Source organism: Amphiura filiformis, chromosome 2 (assembly GCF_039555335.1).
Source record: "Amphiura filiformis chromosome 2, Afil_fr2py, whole genome shotgun sequence".
Lineage (NCBI taxonomy): Eukaryota > Metazoa > Echinodermata > Ophiuroidea > Amphilepidida > Amphiuridae > Amphiura > Amphiura filiformis.
Window position 1 is genome coordinate 27,455,894 of NC_092629.1, and position 21,028 is coordinate 27,476,921.

The window sequence follows — 21,028 nt, forward strand, 5'->3', positions numbered from 1 at the left end:
ATGAGCCATTCTGCTCGGCCACCGTACTCCCAATATTATGGGTGCGCAAAACGCAATGCATTGTAGGTAGACCTGTCACCCACCCGTGGTGGCAATTTGCTAGTTTACTTGGCTTGCATCAACACGACAACTCAACCCACACCTTGTTTATGGAGAGTAAGTGCACCAAATTTGTCGCCAATCGATTGCTGGGGCTTTTATGTTTCCTATTGCGTCTTCCCTACACAACACCTTGCATTCTACAAACATTTTATATACTTAGGCTATATCATGAGCCACTGTACCACTACCATGCATGTCTGTAATATAATTCTTTAGAATTAATTTTGCGGATATATTTTAATAATTCAGTTTGACTTAAATTTATTTATTTTTTTTTTTTGAGGGAAAAAAAGTGCGTTATGACATTCGCAGCCACAAAAAGGGTTAATCGACCATAGTACAAAGACGGTCAGAGCAGTCACATGTTTTTTCTTCCCATCATGCAATATGGTTTCTTGCGCCCTCGGTCTCCAGGCACAACTCTATAAGGCTATTCCATTTAAAATCCACACTACCCCCGTGGAAGATTTTGGAAATATCGTCAACAGGGGGTATGATTTTCAAATGGAATTAACACATATGCAGCACCATTTAGAATTTATGCACGGCCTTCGAGAAAGATTCAGCCTAAATCATGCACAGAGGGGGAGGGGGTGAGTTTCAAACAGAGTTGGCTAATACTTTCCCTGTGGAAGATGCTTCCAAAATCTTCCACAGAGGAGTGTAGACTTTAAATGGAAGCCCATTTAGTGATGTTCATTTCAGGGCAAGGAACCAGATACCGAGTTTAAAAGTGGTATCGTCTGACCGCATTGCATGCCGGGAAGATATCTACATGGTTTAAGATGAAAGCTTGTACAAATGGTCAGATCAACTCTCTGGACAGATTCGATGTCCAAACCGAGATGGACGATAGTGACCAGTAATATTGATGGTCAATGAGCTAGAATTTGCTTATGATGGTTAGTTTACATTAGACACGAAAAACAATGGGGCCATCAAGAAAATACGCAAATGTGGTCGTTATGTAGACCGGTTACACGAAAAACAATGGGGCCATCAAGAAAATACACAAATATGGTCGTTATGTAGACCGGTTAGTTATTATACAGGGTGTGTCCAGTAACGTACCAGGACTTTTTCAGGGGGGGGGCAATGTGACGGGAGTCTTACTTTGATGAAAATGGTCACAAATTGGCAAAAAAAGAGGCATAAAAACCAAAATTTCGACGGCCAGTACCCAACAGGAAGGCGTAATGTTCCATAGGAGGGGAGGTGTGAGCTGCTTCCCCCGCTACTGGGTGTGCCTGAAAGTACAGATAAAATTTAAAGCCCAAAATGAAGCTGAATTTTGGTATTTGATGGGCCGCACATTTTTACCCCATTTTAGGACAAGACCCTTTTTTGTGCTAAAAGAAAGATGCACGGGGAAAATTATTGCTTGATTTTGCCTTCTATTGGGATTTTTAAGTAGGACCCCCCCCTGAAAATCTGTTGGGAATGTGCCCTCATCCCGCATACCCACCGCATATGTCTAAAAGACACAATCTCAGGCCGAAAATTAAATGCCAACAAATTTATTTTTTTGATTGGGTAAAGTGGGCGATGAGATTTACTCACCTACGTTGTCCAACACAAAATAAACACAACGAGAATTTTTTAAAGCCATACAAAAAGTCACGCATTTGAAATAGAAGACATGCTACGATATTAGACTTTCAACCCAAAACATTGTAAAATAATAATTACCATAGAATGTATAATATTTTTGTTTTCATTCTTTATTACGCTGGGTTCGATGCATTATATATTGTAGATATTAAAGATAAATATTTTGCAAACATTGTTCAGTCTAACATTCAATGGCAAGGATGGGTTTGTGGCACGCCACAGCGTGCAAATTGCATCGAGTTCTAAAAACACATCAAAAAACGTATCGAGTTTAAAAAAAACGCATTTAAACTCGACATGTGTTTTTAACACTCGACGTGCGTTTTTTAAACTCGATGTGCGTTTTTTTAAACTCGATGCGGTTTTTTTAATTCGATGTGTTTTTTATGACTCGATGCAATTTGCACGATGTGGCGTGCCATATGGGTTGTTACATGTATACTCTGTCCAGATTGAACTAAGCAATGATTCCAATTCATCATGCATGCTCCGGGTCTTTAACTTAAAAAAGATGGAAAATCACATATTTTGCCTAAAGGTGGTACTACACCCCTTGATAAATTTGTGACTATTTTTGCATTTTTCTCAAACACTGGTAACAAAAGCTATGTATAATTATAAGGGCAAGGAATCCAATTACTACACTGGAATTTCAGTGCCTCAAGACCAGCGGTACGTTATTTATGATAAGAAATGAGGTACCGCTAGAATGTACCTCATTTCTTAACATATATAATGAACCACTTGTCGTGAATCACTGAAATTTCAGTGAAGTAATTGGATTCCTTGCCCTATAATATACATAACTTTTGTTACCAGTGTGTAGTTATTTTTTGAGAAAAATGCAAAATTAATCACAAAATTTATCAGGGGGTGTAGTACCACCTTAATACTATAAGATAATGCTAAAAAAAACAAGTTTGAGTGCTTTGTCAAGGAACCATTTTAAAAGATTCTCTACAGAAAAATGGTTCTTTACAAAACCCAAAAAAAATTGAATGAATGATAAAAGCTGATAGAACCTTTTTGGTTCCTAATTAGTACAATTTGTCGGAAAAATGGTTCTTTCTGGTACAATTTTGGGAGAAGGTTCCGTTTACAGGACTTAAAGGTTCTAAGTCGAACCTTTTTCTATAGATATTTGCCAAGACACTAATTACCAAAAGCTTGTCAATTCTCAAGACAGTGTAGTCACGATTTGCAATGAAAATCAGCGTTTTTCATTGTTGTCTGGCATGGTTTTATTTCGTATTTCAATCTGGACGATACAATATCCATGCCTAATATTACACGACCTTGAAGTTGAATGGGTAACATTATTTATATTTGTTCATTCAAAATAACATTGCATGAGTACATGGTACCATTAATGTTTCACCATCTTGAAATTTATCAATATTTTGATGCACAACATTTTCTTTCTTTATTTAGATTTAAAACATTTTATTCGTTGCCTTGGTTATTGCATGTTGTAAACGTGTACAGGTAATTAATTTCATTAGAATACCTCTTATTTTGAGATACAATAGCAATCGGCTATTCCATTTTAAACCCACATTCCCTATGTGGAAGATTTTGGAAATATCTTCCACAGGGGGAGTATGAATTTCAAATGGAATGATCACATTAGGCAGTTCCATTTGAATTTCATACACCCTCTACATGTAAGAAAGATTCAACTTGAATCTTCTACAGAAGGAGGGTGGGTTTCAAACAGAGTTGGCTTACACACTAATTCCATTTGAAATGCATACTCCCCCTGTGGACGATATTTCCAAAATCTTCCACATAGGGAGTGTGGATATCAAATGATAGAATAGTCTAATTTTAGATAACAAGGGAAACGGAGGTTTAATACCGTGACCAATTTGGCAAAGTTTGGCTATCGTAACATCATATTTTAAAGGTGGGACACAGAAAATTGTTCCCGCTCGAGAATCGAACCCAGAAACTGTTTAAACTGGTTTATATTTTTATTTTGTTTAATTGAACAAAAATACCAAGGAATTACAATTTATCCACAAGGCAAAGTTATATTTTATTCACTCCATCCTACACTGAAAAGACACACAAAACGTACGGATCTTTACCATTAGGTTTGGTCCACCAGCCCTTCAACTGCTACGCGCGCACGGTCCTGCTTGCAGGTGAGAGAAACGGCCGTTTTGTTCCGTCATGTTTACTAGTTTCGAGATCGGGGCCGAGGGACTCAGGCTACTTTACCATTTATAATGTAGGCTGAAGCGAATACAAACTATAACATTGACTTTTGTGGCTACAATGTTATATTTTTTTGTCGAATTACAAAAAAAAGTTTAAACAATCAAGCATGCATGATCCAGCATTTTGGGTGTTGTACGAGAGACTCTATGAATCCCTGAAAAACCTCCAACAAATTAAAGAAAAACATTATAGGTGTGATGTGGTTGTTGTGAGAATGCCTCTACAACATGAAACATTAGGGACCATTCAATATTTACGCCAGTGGGGGGGGGGGGGTTAAGGTGGAATCAGAATTTTGTTGGGGCGAATTTGATTTATTTACTTGAAACAAGAGGGGAATAATAGTTTTAAATGAACATGATGACGAAAAGGGAAAAACAGGGGGAATTCGAAAATTTTGAGCGGACGTGAGGGGGAACGCGATTTTTTTTGTCGATTTTTTTTGTCAAAAAGCACACCTCCAGGCGTAAATATTGAACGGTCCCTTATTGTGAGAGATTACGTTGTCACGCTTCAATGTTCTGTGTGCTGGCTTCATAAAAAAATGGAGACATTTTCCCAAAATATCAAAAGCTATCTCAAAAACACTTGAACCAATATTAGACTTAATTGTACTCATTTTAATGCATTTTTCATGCCGATTCCAAATATGGTCTTACAATTGTACAATTCTGAAATGTTTGAATTGTTAAAGCAAATTTGAAACTTGTCGTCCGCGTGGAGGTTAAGTGTTCAGAAAATTGACCTTTTCGGTAAATCCCATAAGCCTTTGCGAGTAAACCTGAGATGTCGTCATTTGACGTCACGTCAATGCACACATATCGTTTAGTGAACATCGCGCTACTGCGGATTTCAAAGCCATGAAGTGCGCATGTAACGCTGTGCGCCTCGGCGTGACGACATCTCAAGTGTACTTGCGAAGGCTTCTGGGATTTACCGAAAATGTCTATTGACCTTTTCAGTAATTCCCAGAATCCTTTGATTCCTTGGTGCGCAGATCGTCCTTGTGCACCTGCATATGGACCATCGGCACATCCTGACATTTCACCAACTCGGTATACGTCAACTCGCCCATGACATCTCAGTCCGACCCATGTAATTTAAGATAAAGTTGTCTTAGTTTTCCTTAACACTTGAGGAACGGCGAGATTTTGAGAGTGTGTGTTGTGCATAGAATGTCTCTTGGACATGACATTGGCTTTCGACTTGCGTCGCGACATAGTGTGCGCAGGCGGTGTCGATGGTGTGTCCATTTCAGTCGCGTCTGCATCGTCGTCATCATGTGCTGTCGTCGCTCCTGTTTCCGTCACAGCAAGAGCAGCTGCTGCCTGCAGCCCAACCGATTGTGATGGCCTAACTCCAACATTTCCTTCGTATAGTTTGAACATACTACATAGAAACGGCATTTCAGGCGAAGAATTCGCGCGGTTATAATCCGTATGAAGTGGTGCTCTCCTAGGAGAACGCATCGTGTGAATAGTCTCTTCCACTGAACTCACACTCTCCATTATCTGATCATCTGTACTCTCATCGAGCGATACATTCCGCGAGTATGAGACCTTTTCAGGTACTCTAGGCGCTAACACAACTACCAGACTGTTTAACTGAACTTGTCGAGTATGTAACTGTGATATGAGTTGTTTCTTCTTCTGGAAATTTGGTCGTTCGCCGCTCGTCAGAACTGAAGGTAACGAAGGTAACCCGTTCAACTCCTCATCCTTATTATCACACCATGCAGGGGCGCGGAGATTAAGCAATTCAGATCTGGTGCTTTTTGACACGTTGATAACTCTGATAAGTTTAAGTTCCCTTTCAAAATGAGACTGACTATAATGCGCCCATTCTAGGGGACTCATAAAGAATACATTGTCACGAATATTAGCCGAAGCATTCCCTTCTTCAAGAAGCACCTGTGCGCATTTATAATGTCCATATTTTGATGCAAGAATCAGCGCCGTACATCCTTGCTTATTCCTTACATCAACCGGTAACCGATCCTTCTGCAAACTTTGTATCAACCTTTTAACAATCCCATCATGCCCGTGTGCTGCAGCTAGATTTAAGGGCACATCGCCGTTCGTATCCGGCAGGTTTTTCACCAGCAAATGGGGTGCACTTTGAAGAAGACATTTCGCCATATTTGGCTTACCATTAACGCATACATAACCGAGCACAGATCGTCCACGTTTATCCTTCTCGTTTACATTAGCATTGTGTTTGATACACATTCTCATTAATTTCAGTCCAAATTCTTCTGGTTCCATGGTGGTTGCAACCATCATAGGAGTCCGTCCTTGAGGATCCTTCTTATCAACATCAACCCCAAGAGACATCAGAAGACGGAACTGATGAAGCCGTCGGTCTTTGACAGCTTTGTGTAGCAAGCTGGAGTCTTCTGAGTCCGTCATGTCAGTGGTTATTCGTCGCTCATCTTTTACGGAGTTATAAGATAAACTGGACTCTGTCCTGAATGTCCCGGATGTCCAGGCGCGTGTGACAGGCCTAGTTATTGTGTCTGTCGTCATGATTCGTTGTTGAGTACCTATTTCCGGAGAACAGAGTTTCACTTTCAATCATAAAAGAGGAAACTGGTCATGAGATTCAATGAATTGTACTGATTCCAGCCGACCACTGCGACTTCAGACTATTCTGAGATACATGTATGAACTCATTTAAGCTTAAAGAAGTGTCTAACTTGAGTCACTCTTGAAAATAACCATATTTCGTGTCAGTTGAGGCCTGGAAGGTTGAGGCACTGCCCTGGTATGAGTCAGTGTTAGAAACGTTATCTTAATGTAAACGCCATAATGGGGACATAAGCCTCATCCGCAGTAGCGTCAGACACAGAGGTCGAGAAGCTGGTTTGCCGGCAAAGTGTTTTTCCATGTAGTTTTCTTCTGAGACGAATATCTAAATGTCTTCACTTCTCTGGTTATCAAGATGTAGAGACATAACTCACCAAAATTTCGAAACAATTATTATCCGATTGGCAGATATGCTTTTGTCGATTGGAATGGCAAAATGTATCCTCACACAATTTTCAGTTCCGATAAACCGAATGAATCTCCATGTTTATTTGCACTGGTAGTAAGTCATGTACCGCATGACATGTGTATTGTGCACTAACGTCACATGCACATGAATATAAAATCCAATGATCCAACCACTCTAAAATCCATCAATGTGTAGCCATGTTCCATAATAAAAACAGTTTTATGTGAGCTTCGGCAACAATTGTAGAAATCTTCAAAGCTGTAACTGAGGCAGATGTACTCTTACAGTGTCTCAGCTGTTTACAAACATTGTACATCTGAGTCTCGATTGTACATAGGCCTACTCTGTGTATTACAGTATTATGCGTCTAAAAGACATCATTATTATTATAATATTAGTTTATAAATATTGAATAACAATAGGTAAGTTAACAATAGTTAACAATAAAGTTATGATCGATATATCGGTTTTGGCGTTTTACACGTACTTGATGCATGCTGATTAATCGATATAAGCGGTCGCTATGGGAAGCTTACGTCTAAACATTTCACGAATCCGCCCAAGATCGGCTGTATTTTTATCATTTTAGTATTGTTTGCTTGTTTATTTATTTGTTTGTTTGTTTATTTATTTGCCTTCAGTCGGGGCCTCGATTTTTGAGTCGGTCGGAAAAGGACAATACAGAACAGTGGCTCCGGAACCGCCGGGGCCTGGGGGGCCCGGCCCCCTCAATAATTTTGGTGACGGGGCCCAAGTACCCTAGGGCCCCCCAATAATCTGAGGTAAAATTCATAATTTTGGGGTAAAATTCAAAAAATTAAGGTAATATTCATAATTTTAGGTATAATTCAAAATGTAAGGTAAAATTCATGTAAAAATGTACAAATTTCAAAAGCTTCTGCGCTTCGCGCGGGAGGGGGCACCCCCTCCCCACCCCCTTCACCGTTTCGCGTTCCGGAGCAGGACAAAAATTTGGGGCCCCCCCCCCAATATTAAAAATCTTCCGGAGCCCCTGCAGAAATGTTTTTGCTGTGGCCTTATAGCATGAGTCGAAGCTCCTTTGGGCGCATTTGGGCGGTTTTACTGATGAATGCGCTAAATGGTTTAACCTTCACGATGAATGACCAAAAGGTCGCGAAAAGACGTAATTATTATTTTTATCAAAAACTTAACATAGAGGGTATGGAACCCCCTTTTCATATTTACATTGATCTTTTTTGGTAATTTACATTTGAGATATTTCACTTCTTGGATAGCGCGATTCGATTCGTCACGATAGCAGTAAGACTATTAAATTTTACGATTCTCATCTACAAACAAGAATCGATTGAATTCTTCCGCTGATGTACAAAAGATGATAACAATAAATTGACAGACATAACTAATAAATTATGCATTATTTGTAATTATGTTTATCTTTATGTTTTCAATAAAGAAGTTACATAATGCTTTTGATCAAACTTTACACCTATATTCGGTAGGCGAACTTATTAGAGAAGGTGTACCAATGCCAGCGAACCTAAGGCCAAAAACGTCCGCCTCCTCCCTCCTCACTTTCTGAGATCAGTCCATGTTTTTGTTTTTCCCAATTTTCATATTAAAATTTTCATAATAAAGTTCTTGATATTTTAGTAAAATGTTAATGTAAAACAAGTTTATTTTACGTGAAAACTGCTGTATTTTGTCAAATGAATTTACCCCTCCCCCCAAAAAAAAGTCCCACCCTCCCTCCTCACTTTTTAATTTTATGTGACCTAATATCATTTAGTAGAAGAGCTGATAACTTCAACCATTACAATGTACGATTTTCGTCAAATTACAGTTTTCTACTGTGTTGGTTCTCAGGGTCGCCACTGAGGGTGGGGTGGTAAGGGGTGCAATTCTAAATTTTGTCGGCAAATATTGACTGTTATCGACAAAACCATTGTATTGTCGACAACTTACAAAAGCCATATCAAAATTAATTTTTTTCCCAACTAATGAAATAAAAAGCTCAAGAAAACAATAGGTCCTACCCCCACCCACTTTTTAGATTTTCGAGCGCCGTCCGTCCGTCCCTCCACCCCCCCTCCCTGAAACACAAGTGTGAAATGTTGTAAATGACTTTGACCGATATTATTGTGGGGTTTTTTTTCTATTTATTTTTTTACAGAAAACAGAAAACCTGTATTTTGTGGATGTTGTCAGTTGACAAACATAGGCCTATAATTAATCGGCAGGAGATGGACTTTTCTACGATCAACTTCGTCACGGAACAAAAAATATTAAATCCATGAATCCATTAATGTCTAAATCAGTTGGCTATACTTCATTAACATTAATTTCAAAAGTAGATAGGTACTTTATCAACGCCAATATCATCAGTAGATAGCTACTTCATCAACGCCAATATCAGCTGTACATAGCTATCAACGCCAATATCAGCAGTAGATGGCCGCAACGCCAATATTAGCAGCAGATACCTACTTCATCAACGCCAATATCAGCAGTAGATGGCTACTCCATCAGCGCCAATATCAGCAGTAGATAGCTCCTTCGTTAACGCCAATATTAATAGTAGATAGCATCGTCATCAACGCCAATACCAGCAATAGATGGCTACTTCATCAACGCCAATATCAGCAGTAGATAGCTATTTCACCAACGCCAATATCAGCAGTAGATAGCTCCTTCATCAACGCCAATATCAGCAGTAGATAGCATCTTCATCAACGCCAATATCGGCAATAGATGGCTACTTCATTAACGCCAATATCAGCAGTAGATGGCTACTTCATCAACGCCAATATTAGCAGTAGATGGCTACTTCATCAACGCTAATATCAGCAGTAGATGGCTACTTCATCACCGCCAATATCAACAGTAGATAGCTACTACACCAACGCCAATATCAGCAGTAGATAGCTCCTTCATCAACGCCAATATTAGCAGTAGATAGCTTCTTCATCAACGCCAATATCAACAGTAGATAGCTACTTCATCAACGCCAATATCAGCAGTAGATAGCTCCTTCATCAACGCCAATATCAGCAGTAGATAGCTACTTCATCAATTATCTAATTAATAAAGGTCATAATGAAATCACGCTATCTGTTAAAACCAATATTTTGTTAAAACTGACATGATTTGCCCATCTTTAATTTCAAACAAGTTAGGAAATAAAAAGGTTAAAATGACAAGATGAAGATGAAAAGAATGAAATGCCTTGGAAAAGGGTGCAACGAGACTGTCGTCTTCAACATCATGTTTTCATTTAATGCTCTGCGTGCTATAGCAATAGCCTTTAACATAAAAAGTCCAAGTTTTGAGATATTTTCTCAAAATATCGAGAGCTATTCCTTGAGCCTCCGAAACAAAACTAGGCTTGTTTGTACTCATTTTAACGCATTTTTCATGCTGGTTCTAAATATGGTCATGGAAATGTAAAATTCTAAATTTTTTGAATTAAAACTTATCTTCTGCAGTCGATACCCGCGTGCAGAGATTTAATAAACGAAATAAATTCAAAAAGGAGTAACTACTACCAAGAACGTGTAAACAATACTGTCTTTTACCACAAAATACACCACATCTTTCTTCCTAATTCCCAACGCTACTTAGCATGATTACAACTCAAGTTGAATTTTAATTTACTGATCTCACAGAAAACAGTATTATCCGCCCTTCATTTTTCCTAGGATTCTGATCAATCTGTTCTCTATATACACTGTTTTATTTTCCCTACAATAGATTGGCCGGTGTCAATTTGTTCAGAGACGTCTTGGTATTGTTAGGTGCCCCGGCCTGGTTCTCTGTGATGTGTGTTTATTGCGGGATAAAATGAAGTGTTAACAAAGTACAAAAATATGTGTCTAGTTCTGTTATTTATACTCGGATGAGCTAGCGTTATACAGGGTGATTCAAAATGATCTGTATACAATTTTTCAAATTTGTTTTTGGGAATCTTGGACACCCTGAATAAACATTACTCTGCGTTTATGATAGAATCTTGGTATCTCTTTCACATACATTTTGAATTTCAGAAATTAGTTATTTTAATCAAAATATATTGCATATTTTAACCTCTCCACGCAAGTGTCCACTGCAGATGACAAGTTTAATTTTCTTTACAAATTAAAAAAGAAATCAAAATTGTTTTTTATGGCAAATTTTGAAATCAGCATGAAAAATGCATTACAATGAGTACAAACAAGCCCAGTATTGGTTCAGTGGTTCTTGAGATAGCTGACGTTGAACCCTACGTCCAGCACTCAGAGCTTTATAATAACAATGCATCTTCCCGTCAAAACTAATTAATAAAGGTCATAATGAAATCACGCTATCTGTTAAAACCAATATTTTGTTAAAACTGACATGATTTGCCCATCTTTAATTTCAAACAAGTTAGGAAATAAAAAGGTTAAAATGACAAGATGAAGATGAAAAAAAGCATGAAAAATGCATTACAATGAGTACAAACAAGCCCAGTATTGGTTCAGTGGTTCTTGAGATAGCTGACGTTGAACCCTACGTCCAGCACGCAGAGCTTTATAATAACAATGTATCTTCCCGTCAACACACGGAACGTTGATGCTTAATGCTTGGTTTTAAAGCCCTTTTGACATACCTAGTATGATCTAAAACAGCAAAACTGGTACCAGAACAACTTTATAAACATCTCAAAAAAGTAACTAACCCTTCTTAAATAATGGCCATTATTTAAGGGGGGTTAGTTACTTTTTTTGCGTTTATATGGATTGTTAAATTTCTACAACACATGATGCTAAATTAAGCTATCTTTATTCATCTGAAATCCCTTGTATGTATTATTGTATAGAACGTTATGAAATAATGTCGCTGAATTACGATATTGGCGTCGATGAAGTAGCTATCTACTGCTAACATTGGCGTCGCGTCGATGAAGTAGCTATCTACTGCTGATATTGGCGTTGATGAAGTAGCCATCTGCTGCTGATATTGGCATTGATGAAATAGCTATCTACTGCTGATATAGGCATTGATGAAGTAGCTATCTACAGCTGATATTGGCATAGATGAAGTAGCTATCTACTGCTGATATTGGTGTTGATGAAGTAGCTATCTACTACTGATATTGGCGTCGATGAAGTAGCTATCTACTGCTGATATTGGCGTTGATGAAGTACCCATCTGCTGCTGATATTGGCATTGATGAAATAGCTATCTACTGTTGATATTGGCATTGATGAAGTAGCTATCTACTGCTGATATTGGCATTGATGAAGTAGCTATCTACTGCTAATATTGGCATTGGTGAAATAGATATCTACTGCTGATATTGGCATAGATGAAGTAGCTATCTACTGCTGATATTGGTGTTGATGAAGTAGCTATCTACTACTGATATTGGCATTGATGAAGTAGCTATCTACTGCTGATATTGGCGTTGATGAAGAAGTATTTACTGCTGATATTGGCGTTGATGAAGTAGCTATCTACTGCTGATATTGGCGTCGATGAAGTAGCTATCTACTGCTGATATTGGCGTCGATGAAGTAGCTATCTACTGCTGATATTGGCGTTGATGAAGTACCCATCTGCTGCTGATATTGGCATTGATGAAATAGCTATCTACTGTTGATATTGGCATTGATGAATAGTTATCTACTGCTGATATTGGCATTGATGAAGTAGCTATCTACTGCTAATATTGGCATTGGTGAAATAGATATCTACTGTTGATATTGGCGTTGATGAAGTAGTATCTACTGCTGATATTGGTGTTGATGAAATAGCTATCTAATACTGATATTGGCGTTGATGAAGTATCCATCTACTGCTGATATTGGCATTGGTGAAATACGGTAGCTATCTACTGCTGATATTGGCATTGATGAAGTAGCTATCTACTGCTGATATTGGCATTGATGAAGTAGCTATCTACTGCTGATATTGGCGTTGATGAAGTAGCTATCAACTGCTGATATTGGCATTGATGAAGAAGTATTTACTGCTGATATTGGCGTTGATGAAGTAGCTATCTACTGCTGATATTGACGTTGATAAAGTAGTATCTACTGCTGATATTGGCGTTAATGAAGTAGTATTTACTGCTGATATCGTCGTTGATGAAGTAGTTATACTGCTGATATTGGCGTTGACGAAGTACACTGTAAAAATGGTGTCTTGGCGTCATATGTACATGTAAGGCATGTCAATAGAAATAATAGAAATAAAAGAAAATAGAACAAATAAAAACATAATCTCCCAATGATGCCAAAAGACACGTCTCAGAAACCTGAAGTGTCTTACATAAAAACATAAAAACATGACTTATGAATAAGTGTTTTGCAAAGAGACGTTACATTTGAACATATCTTGTACAGAGACATGACTTTGTGTCTAAATAGCTACATGTCTCCCAATTGATGACAAATAAAGTGTCTTTTGCCAAGACACCATTTTTACAGTGTAGTTATTAGCATTGATGAACTAGCTATCTACTGCTGATATTGGCGCTGATGAAGTAGTATCTACTGCTGATATTGGCGTTGATGAAGTAGGCTGTTGATGAAGTAGCTATCTACTGCTGATATTGGCGTTGATGAAGTAGCTATCTACTGCTGATATTGGCGTTGATGAAGTAGCAATCTACTACTGATATTGGCGTTGATGAAGTAGTATCTACTGCTGATATTGGTGTTGTTCTTAGATATCGACGGTTTAGAGCCAGAAGTAGCTATGTCATTTGTTTTCTCAATTGCATGTTACTCATTTCGTTTCGGTAACAAATGGACGGTTAATTCTGCCCTCCATAAGAAAATGTAAGTGACTTTGGGGTATATGCGTTGTCACTTGTGTCTAGCTAACTATTCAAGTGACCATGCATATACCCCAAGTCACTTGCATTTATTATGGAGGGCATAATTAACCGTCCATTTGTTGCCGAAATGGGTAACATGTAATTGAGAAAACAAATGGACATAGCTACTTCTGGCTCTAAGCCCTCGATATGCCGAGGTCACATGGAAGGAGAGTGTGAATCTATATTGCATCCGTGTGCAGCCTGTTTTTTGGGTGTCTTCTTAAAATAATCTGCTTTCACAAAAGAGGAACATCCATAAAACTTTCACATAATGGACAATAAGCGCAATCGGCATTGTAACTTCCGGATTTTGAAAGCAGTTTTGGGACACTTTGACCTCTGACATATTGGGGACATTGCTGTAATTATTATTCATTCATTTATTATTGTAATAATGTTATCATTAATAATATTTCAAATAATTAATTATAAAATAATCATGTCTTTTAAACAATTTTTATTCTAATAAAACATTTTAAATAATATTTTGTACGCACAAAAAAACAATTTTCCCGATAGGTCAGAAGGCAATAATTTCCTTCAATTATTAATGCTCTGCCTGCTTTATCATAACTTTGGGGATATTTTCTCAAAATATCAAGAGCTATCTCAAAAACCAACGCACCAAAATACTAGACTTGCTTATAATCATTTTAATGCATATTTCATGCTGATTCCAAATGTGGTCATGATTATGTACAATTATAAACTTTTGAATTTTTAAACAAAATTTGGAACTTGTATGTCGTCTGCAGTCGACACCTGCGTGGAGAGATTTAAAGATTTTGTAAACAGATCATTTTGACCCACCCTGTACTTTTCACATTTTTTGTTGCTTTTAATGCTGCGTGCTAGCCATATAGCCTTTAACGTAAAATAATTTCAAGAATCGCTGAACCAATACTGGGATTGTTTGTACTCATTTTAAAGCATTTTTAATGCTGATTCCAAATATGGTAAAAAAATATACGATTTTGAGGTTTTTGAATTTGTAAAGAAAATTTGGAACTTGTCTGCGGTCGACACCCAGTGGTTAGGGTTTTAACGGTCTTTAGGCCATCTTTTAACGATTTCAGCATTTTTTGACAAAAATAGTTTTAGTATCTTCAACAGATTTAGTCTCAATTGCTTGAATTTTTTCTGTACATAATAAGCCTTTGCGGGTAGACCTGATATGTCGATGTCGTCATTTGAAAACAGTAAACTCGATGACAAATATGTTCATTAAGGACAAAATATGTTCGTTAAACATCTAAATTTTCAAATAACATTGAAAAAACAAAACAAAATAAAAACCAAAAAACATAACTGGATTATGTCGTGTATCCCTCTATGGCGCCAACAAAGCCTGACACATTGATTGGAATAATTAGCGTTATTAATAATGATAAAGATCATTAGGTTTGTTAAATATTCTGAGATATTTCAAAATAATTAGGCTAATTAATAGAGATTGAACATTAGTGAATAGACGTATTCACAGTGAAGATACACAGTTTTCTCTATGCGTCTATGTTCCAATCATTATTTCCATTAGGTACAGGGTGTCCAAAATTGCACTGGCATGCTATTCCATTTCAAATCCACACATGTGGAAGATCATCATGCAGTTATTGTTGCCTACATGTATGCACACAACACAGGGGCACTCACAATAGGCACTTGACCCCTACTGGTAGCGCTGTACTGTATTGTAGATATAGGAGATGAACTAGTTAGCGTCATAATATCAAAAAGTATAAAAGCTATGATTTTAGTACTTGCTCTATGTTTTAATTACTTATTTTGTTCAAAATATCTGAATTTTCAACCTGGTACAAGCTTTAATAATGAGGAACCATACATTTGTATGAGAAAAATATCCTACCGTTATATCCAAACTCCCGTGTTATTCCAATGCACATTTTGCTTCACCGTGCCGCCCTGGCTTGGTCGCATTTGGAAGAGGTGTGTCACGAAACCGTAATAGGTACAAATTTAGTACTTTCTGACAAAGAAGTATGGTTTATTCTCTACATGTCAATCTTTAAATCATTAGCATAGTCCTTATAATAACGGGGACCGCCTTGATGAGTAAATGACAGCAAACCATTGAAAAATACCCCAAAACTCGGTCAGTGGAGCTCCGCTCGTACATGTCAATAGCGTCATTATCGATTGGATTAGTCGACCGTAGCGGATAATTCGATCGCTCATTGGATTAATATTATCACGTGGTAATAAATTTGCATTGGACAATCGATTACTATAATGGTTTAGTACTGCACATCTCGGTTTAATCTTCACTAAGCGGGTTTATGGCTGGAAAGGTGACGGTGAATTTGCCGTGGACATAACTGCACTATGTTTAGCTAAGGTAGAGGGAGTACGGTTTTCAAATAGAATATACCTACGGAGCTGAAACATGGTCACTTACTAAGAGAATGGAGCAAAAATTGAAAACTGCACAGCATAGCATGGAAAGATGCATGCTGGGCTTCACCAAAAGGGATAGGAAAACTGTGGCATGGATCAGGAGCCAAACAGAAGTTACATACATAATCCACACAATAAAGATGAAGAAGTGGCATTGGGCTGGCCATCTTGCAAGATCAACCGATAATAGATGGGCAAAGAATGTCACAGAATGTAGGCCTTGGCTGGGCTCAAGACACCAAGGCAGACAGAAAGTCAGATGGAGGGATGAGATATCCAGTTTCATAGGGATCAGGTGGATGGCAAAAGCAAATGACAGGAAACTTTGGTGCCAACTTGGGGAGGCTTTCGCCCTGCAGTGGGCTGAATACGGCTGATGATGATGATACTAATGGGTAACTTCCATTTGAAATGCTAACTTCAGCTGTGGAAGATATAGGTAAAGCCATTATACAGAGGCAGTAAGGGTTTTAAAATAACATTGAACATTAATCATTCAACATGCACATTTTGATCATGTTGATATAGGTCATGTATTCATTTAATTATTATGATGATTGATGACAGTAAAATGATTGTATGTGAAAATGTTATCGCGTGTACATTAGCGATATCATTGATAATTAATTCACAAGCCGATGATGTGCCGTAGTAGAACCTAATACCGCTGTTGTATGTTGTGAAAAGGCCAGATATAGAAGAAAGAACCATTTTGGGGTACTCTCAGCTTTCAAGAACTGTTTCTCTTGAGGGTGTCACATATTTAAAACCATAATGTGTGATTTGCTCCACAGCGACGCCCTCAATTTTTCTCGAATTTCTACTTTTTGCATGATTGTAATGCCCAATGGTTTATCACAATACCACGTGAAAGACTATGCCTGATGAAGTGCTTTAATTACAGATAAATTTTAAGTTTTATATTAAACCCGGAGATCTCCGGGTTATCCTAACCCTAGCCCTTAAAATGTAAGCACTAGACAATAAGCTGTAAAATTATACCAACATTATATAAATAGCATCAATACTTTTCAAGATATGGATAATTTTGTAAATGATACCTTGATATTTTTGCCAAATTGCTATTCTGAGTAATGGCCAATTAGTTTCCTGCCTTACACGGGATTGAATGGGGATCATCATAGTTCAACTGTTATTTATTGATTAAATAAACCTCTTTTTAATAAGTACTTTGAAGGATTTGAAAGTCCACTTAGTCCCACAGTCAAATATATACCATGGAATAAAGAATCCCAAAATTACATTTTTTATGGGAATGTCATCTTTAAAGGCCTACAATTCAAAAACATGTCTGGCGACTTATTCCGGGTATTGTTGGAGCTGGTCACATTATGTATTGTAGGCTCTTGAATGAAATAGCAATTTTCTTATCGTTTTACCTCATTTGTTTGGCTCGAAATTAAAAGGGGACAATGTGATCAATGAAAACTAATAACATTTAAATATAGGCCTAGGTTATTTATGCAAAAAGTTATAGTCATTATATTATCAGTGCCCTTAGTTCATCGCCGTTTCATATTTGTACCAAAAAGACAATAACATGTTCAATAGATTAATCATTTATTTGATGTCAAAAACATGCGATCATACTAAAGCCCGAAAGTTCCTCTAGTCAAAATAAATAAATAAATAAATAAATAAATAAATAAATAAATAAATGAATGAATGAATGAATGAATGAATGAATGAATGAATGAATGAATGAATGAATGAATGAATGAATGAATAAATAAATAAATAAATAAATAAATAAATAAATAAATAAATAAATAAATAAATAAATAAATAAATAAATAATAAATAAATAAAACATGATAATTTAACCCAGATATTCAACGTCAAATATAATTTACATTCGTTAGAAGATAAGAATGAATTGGGAGATATAGGTCGATCCTTCGTGTAAACTAAACCTAACCCTAACCCGAACCTTAATCATAACCCTAACCATAATCCTTATCCTAAAACTAGCCTCCTGGCCCTATTTCTAATCCTAATCATAAGCCTACCCCTAACCCTAATTTCGTGTAAAATTACATGAAGGAATAAGCAAGATAACTAACGAATTTGTTGCATGGACTATTTGATTTCGAATTATGAAGTATGAATCAGCCTTCATGCATGGTAAAAAAACACATTTATTTGTATTGTATTAAACCAAAGACTACTCAACTTTGACAATGTTTGATGTGATATCGTAATGAAATAAAAGCTTCAACTAAATTGATCGATGAGTTCTACATAAATACATGACATCAGTACAATCATGTTATTGTTCAAAAACATATCAAACGTATGACCGACTGAACTTGTGAACTCAGTCTAGCGATATGTATTCCAGTTCATGGCCTCATTTTTAAAAATATCATTTTAAGATCATTACAATTTCATAATGGGCTCTTACTTATACGTTTACACGCAAAATTGAAATAATTTGACATATAATTTTTGTTTTGTTTTCGTTTCTGTTTCAGAACTAAACAAAAGTCATCATTTGATGCTAATAAGTATATGTTTAATTTTAGAGCTTTTTAGCGCCAATTTTATAAGTTTGTTTAATTTTAGCGCCAACATTGATGACTGTGTCATCAACGTCTTTCCTATCCACTCTGTTCTCCACTTATTGACGTTATTGTCTTCCCGTGTCTTCTTCTGTCCGCCTCATATTCTAGTTCCAGTGCATGGGCTGTTCAATTTAAATCCACACTAACCCTGTGGAAGATTTTGGAAATATCTTCCACAGGGGAGTATGAATTTTAAATGGGTTGAGCACATTGGGCAGCTCCATTTGAATTTCATATACCCTCTGAGAAAGATTCCACATGAATCTTCCCATGAGGGAGAGTGAGTTTCAATTGGAGCTGCTAACCTATTGTCTGCAAGACTCTTGAGAGAGTTATTCATAAACATATTCTCACTCATCTTAATCTCAACAAAGTCCTGACCAACCAGCAATTTGGGTTTCTTCCCAAATCCTCAACAGCAGATGCTCTCCTTACGGTCCTTAATGATTGGTATGTGCATCTTGAAAATCGGGAGAGTGTGGCTGTTGCATTATTCGACCTTAGTAAGGCTTTTGACAAAGTCCCCCACAATCCACTGTTGCTCAAACTTCGTTCTGCTGGTATCACTGGCCCTCTTCTATGCTGGCTTAGGTCGTACCTTTCCGGCAGAACCCAGTCTGTTTCTGTCCATGGTGTTTCTTCTGACCCTACTCCTGTTCTGTCTGGTGTTCCCCAGGGCTCCGTCCTGGGGCCTCTACTCTTTCTTATTTACATTAATGATCTTTGTATGTCTACATTTTCTCTAAACAGTTCTCTGGTACTATACGCCGATGACACCACCCTCTACAAACCTATCAGCAATGACAGTGACATCACCAGCTTTCAAGCTGACATTGACACCATCCACCACTGGTTCTCCAAAAACAATCTCACGGCCAATGCTTCAAAGACCAGGCTTATGGTTATTTCAACCAAGAACGACCCCTTTCCCAACATGAGTCTTTATATGAATAACCAGGTGATTGAAAGAGTTTCCTCTGTCAAGTTCCTTGGTATTCATATTTCTGACAACTTATCTTGGAATGAGCATGTCAATTTCATCTCTAAGAAAGCCAGAAAAACCATAGGCTACATTCACAGAGCATTCAATTGTGCCTCACCAACTATCCGGCGTTTGCTCTACTCAGCCCTTGTCCAACCAATTCTGGAATATGGCAGCATCACCTTCCATCCATTAAATGTCACTTTGACCAACAGGCTCGAGTCCACTCAGAGATTTGCTTGCAGAGTCATTCTCCAATCCTGGAATCTCTCTCACGCAGACCTTCTCTGTAAATGCAATCTCCCAAGCCTGTCTAAGCGTCGTGACATTGCTGCCCTTAGCCATCTTTTTAAGATACTCAACCACCTCTGCTCTTCTCCCAACCCATTCAAGCCTCACCCCAAGACCACTCTCCGCAATCTCAATAGTCTCTCTCTTGATACACCTTTCCGAAGGCTCACACTCTGCCAAAGGTCTTTTTACCCATATGTTCCCACCTTGTGGAACTACCTGCCTGAGGATGTCGTCAAAAGCACCTCCCTACCAGCCTTTAAATCTGCTGTTTGTCTCCACCTCCTGTAGCCATTTCGTTTGGTCTCCTTTTATTTCTCCATTCCACCTGTCCTTGTCCTAATTATGTATTTTTTTATTTTGTTTTTGTTTTTGATGTAATGGGCATCCCTTTAATTTAGTGATTTCACTATTGGGTTTGTCCAGGCTTTCTAGCCTATTATTATAAATAAATAAATAAAAATTAATTCCATTTGAAATTCATACTCCCCCTGTGGAAGATATTTCCAAAATCTTCCACAAGGGGAGTGTGGCCTTTTAATTGAATAGCCCATTCTATGTGATTGTTTTTATCGGGCCAGATGAACGAGAGACATGAACATATACCACCTCAGCTAGTATGTATGTGCAGTCCTGTATAGAACCTCCAGTTTCGAAACCTTCGTCGAAATTTGACCAACTTTGAGAAATTTCACCAAAAATGGCCAACAAATGCTAAACTTTCAAAAAAATCATAAAAAGCCTGATTTTTGCCAAATTTAAAATGTTTAGTTTTTCGCCGTTTTTTTCCGGTTCCTTTTCTCCGATCGGCACCAGACGATTCGACCTTCCTTTTACGCGCTATTATCCAATCAAGGGTCGTAGAGAGTGTGATTGACGCTGACGTCAGACACAAACTAGTCTTTTTTTTAAATTCTGTCTTGTATTATAATTACCGTATGTTTACAATGTTATTTCTAAGGAGAACATTCCCCCCACTCCCACCAGGCCCGTAGTTAAGGG

General features: G+C 37.6%; 1 protein-coding gene across 1 annotated transcript; it reads right to left on the reverse strand.

The window, feature by feature from the left end:
- Window positions 1-1,704: 1,704 nt before the first annotated feature.
- LOC140146040 (uncharacterized) lies at window positions 1,705-7,281 on the reverse strand. The gene has a single exon (XM_072167783.1). It carries the CDS (start codon window positions 6,459-6,461, stop codon window positions 5,037-5,039), a length of 1,425 nt encoding a protein of 474 aa, XP_072023884.1. The 5' UTR covers window positions 6,462-7,281; the 3' UTR covers window positions 1,705-5,036.
- Between the last annotated feature and the right edge of the window lie 13,747 nt (window positions 7,282-21,028).

Excerpts from the sequence above, each read along its gene's own strand:
- LOC140146040 (XM_072167783.1), bottom strand. The coding sequence starts at position 6,461 with ATGACGACAGACACAATAACTAGGCCTGTCACACGCGCCTGGACATCC.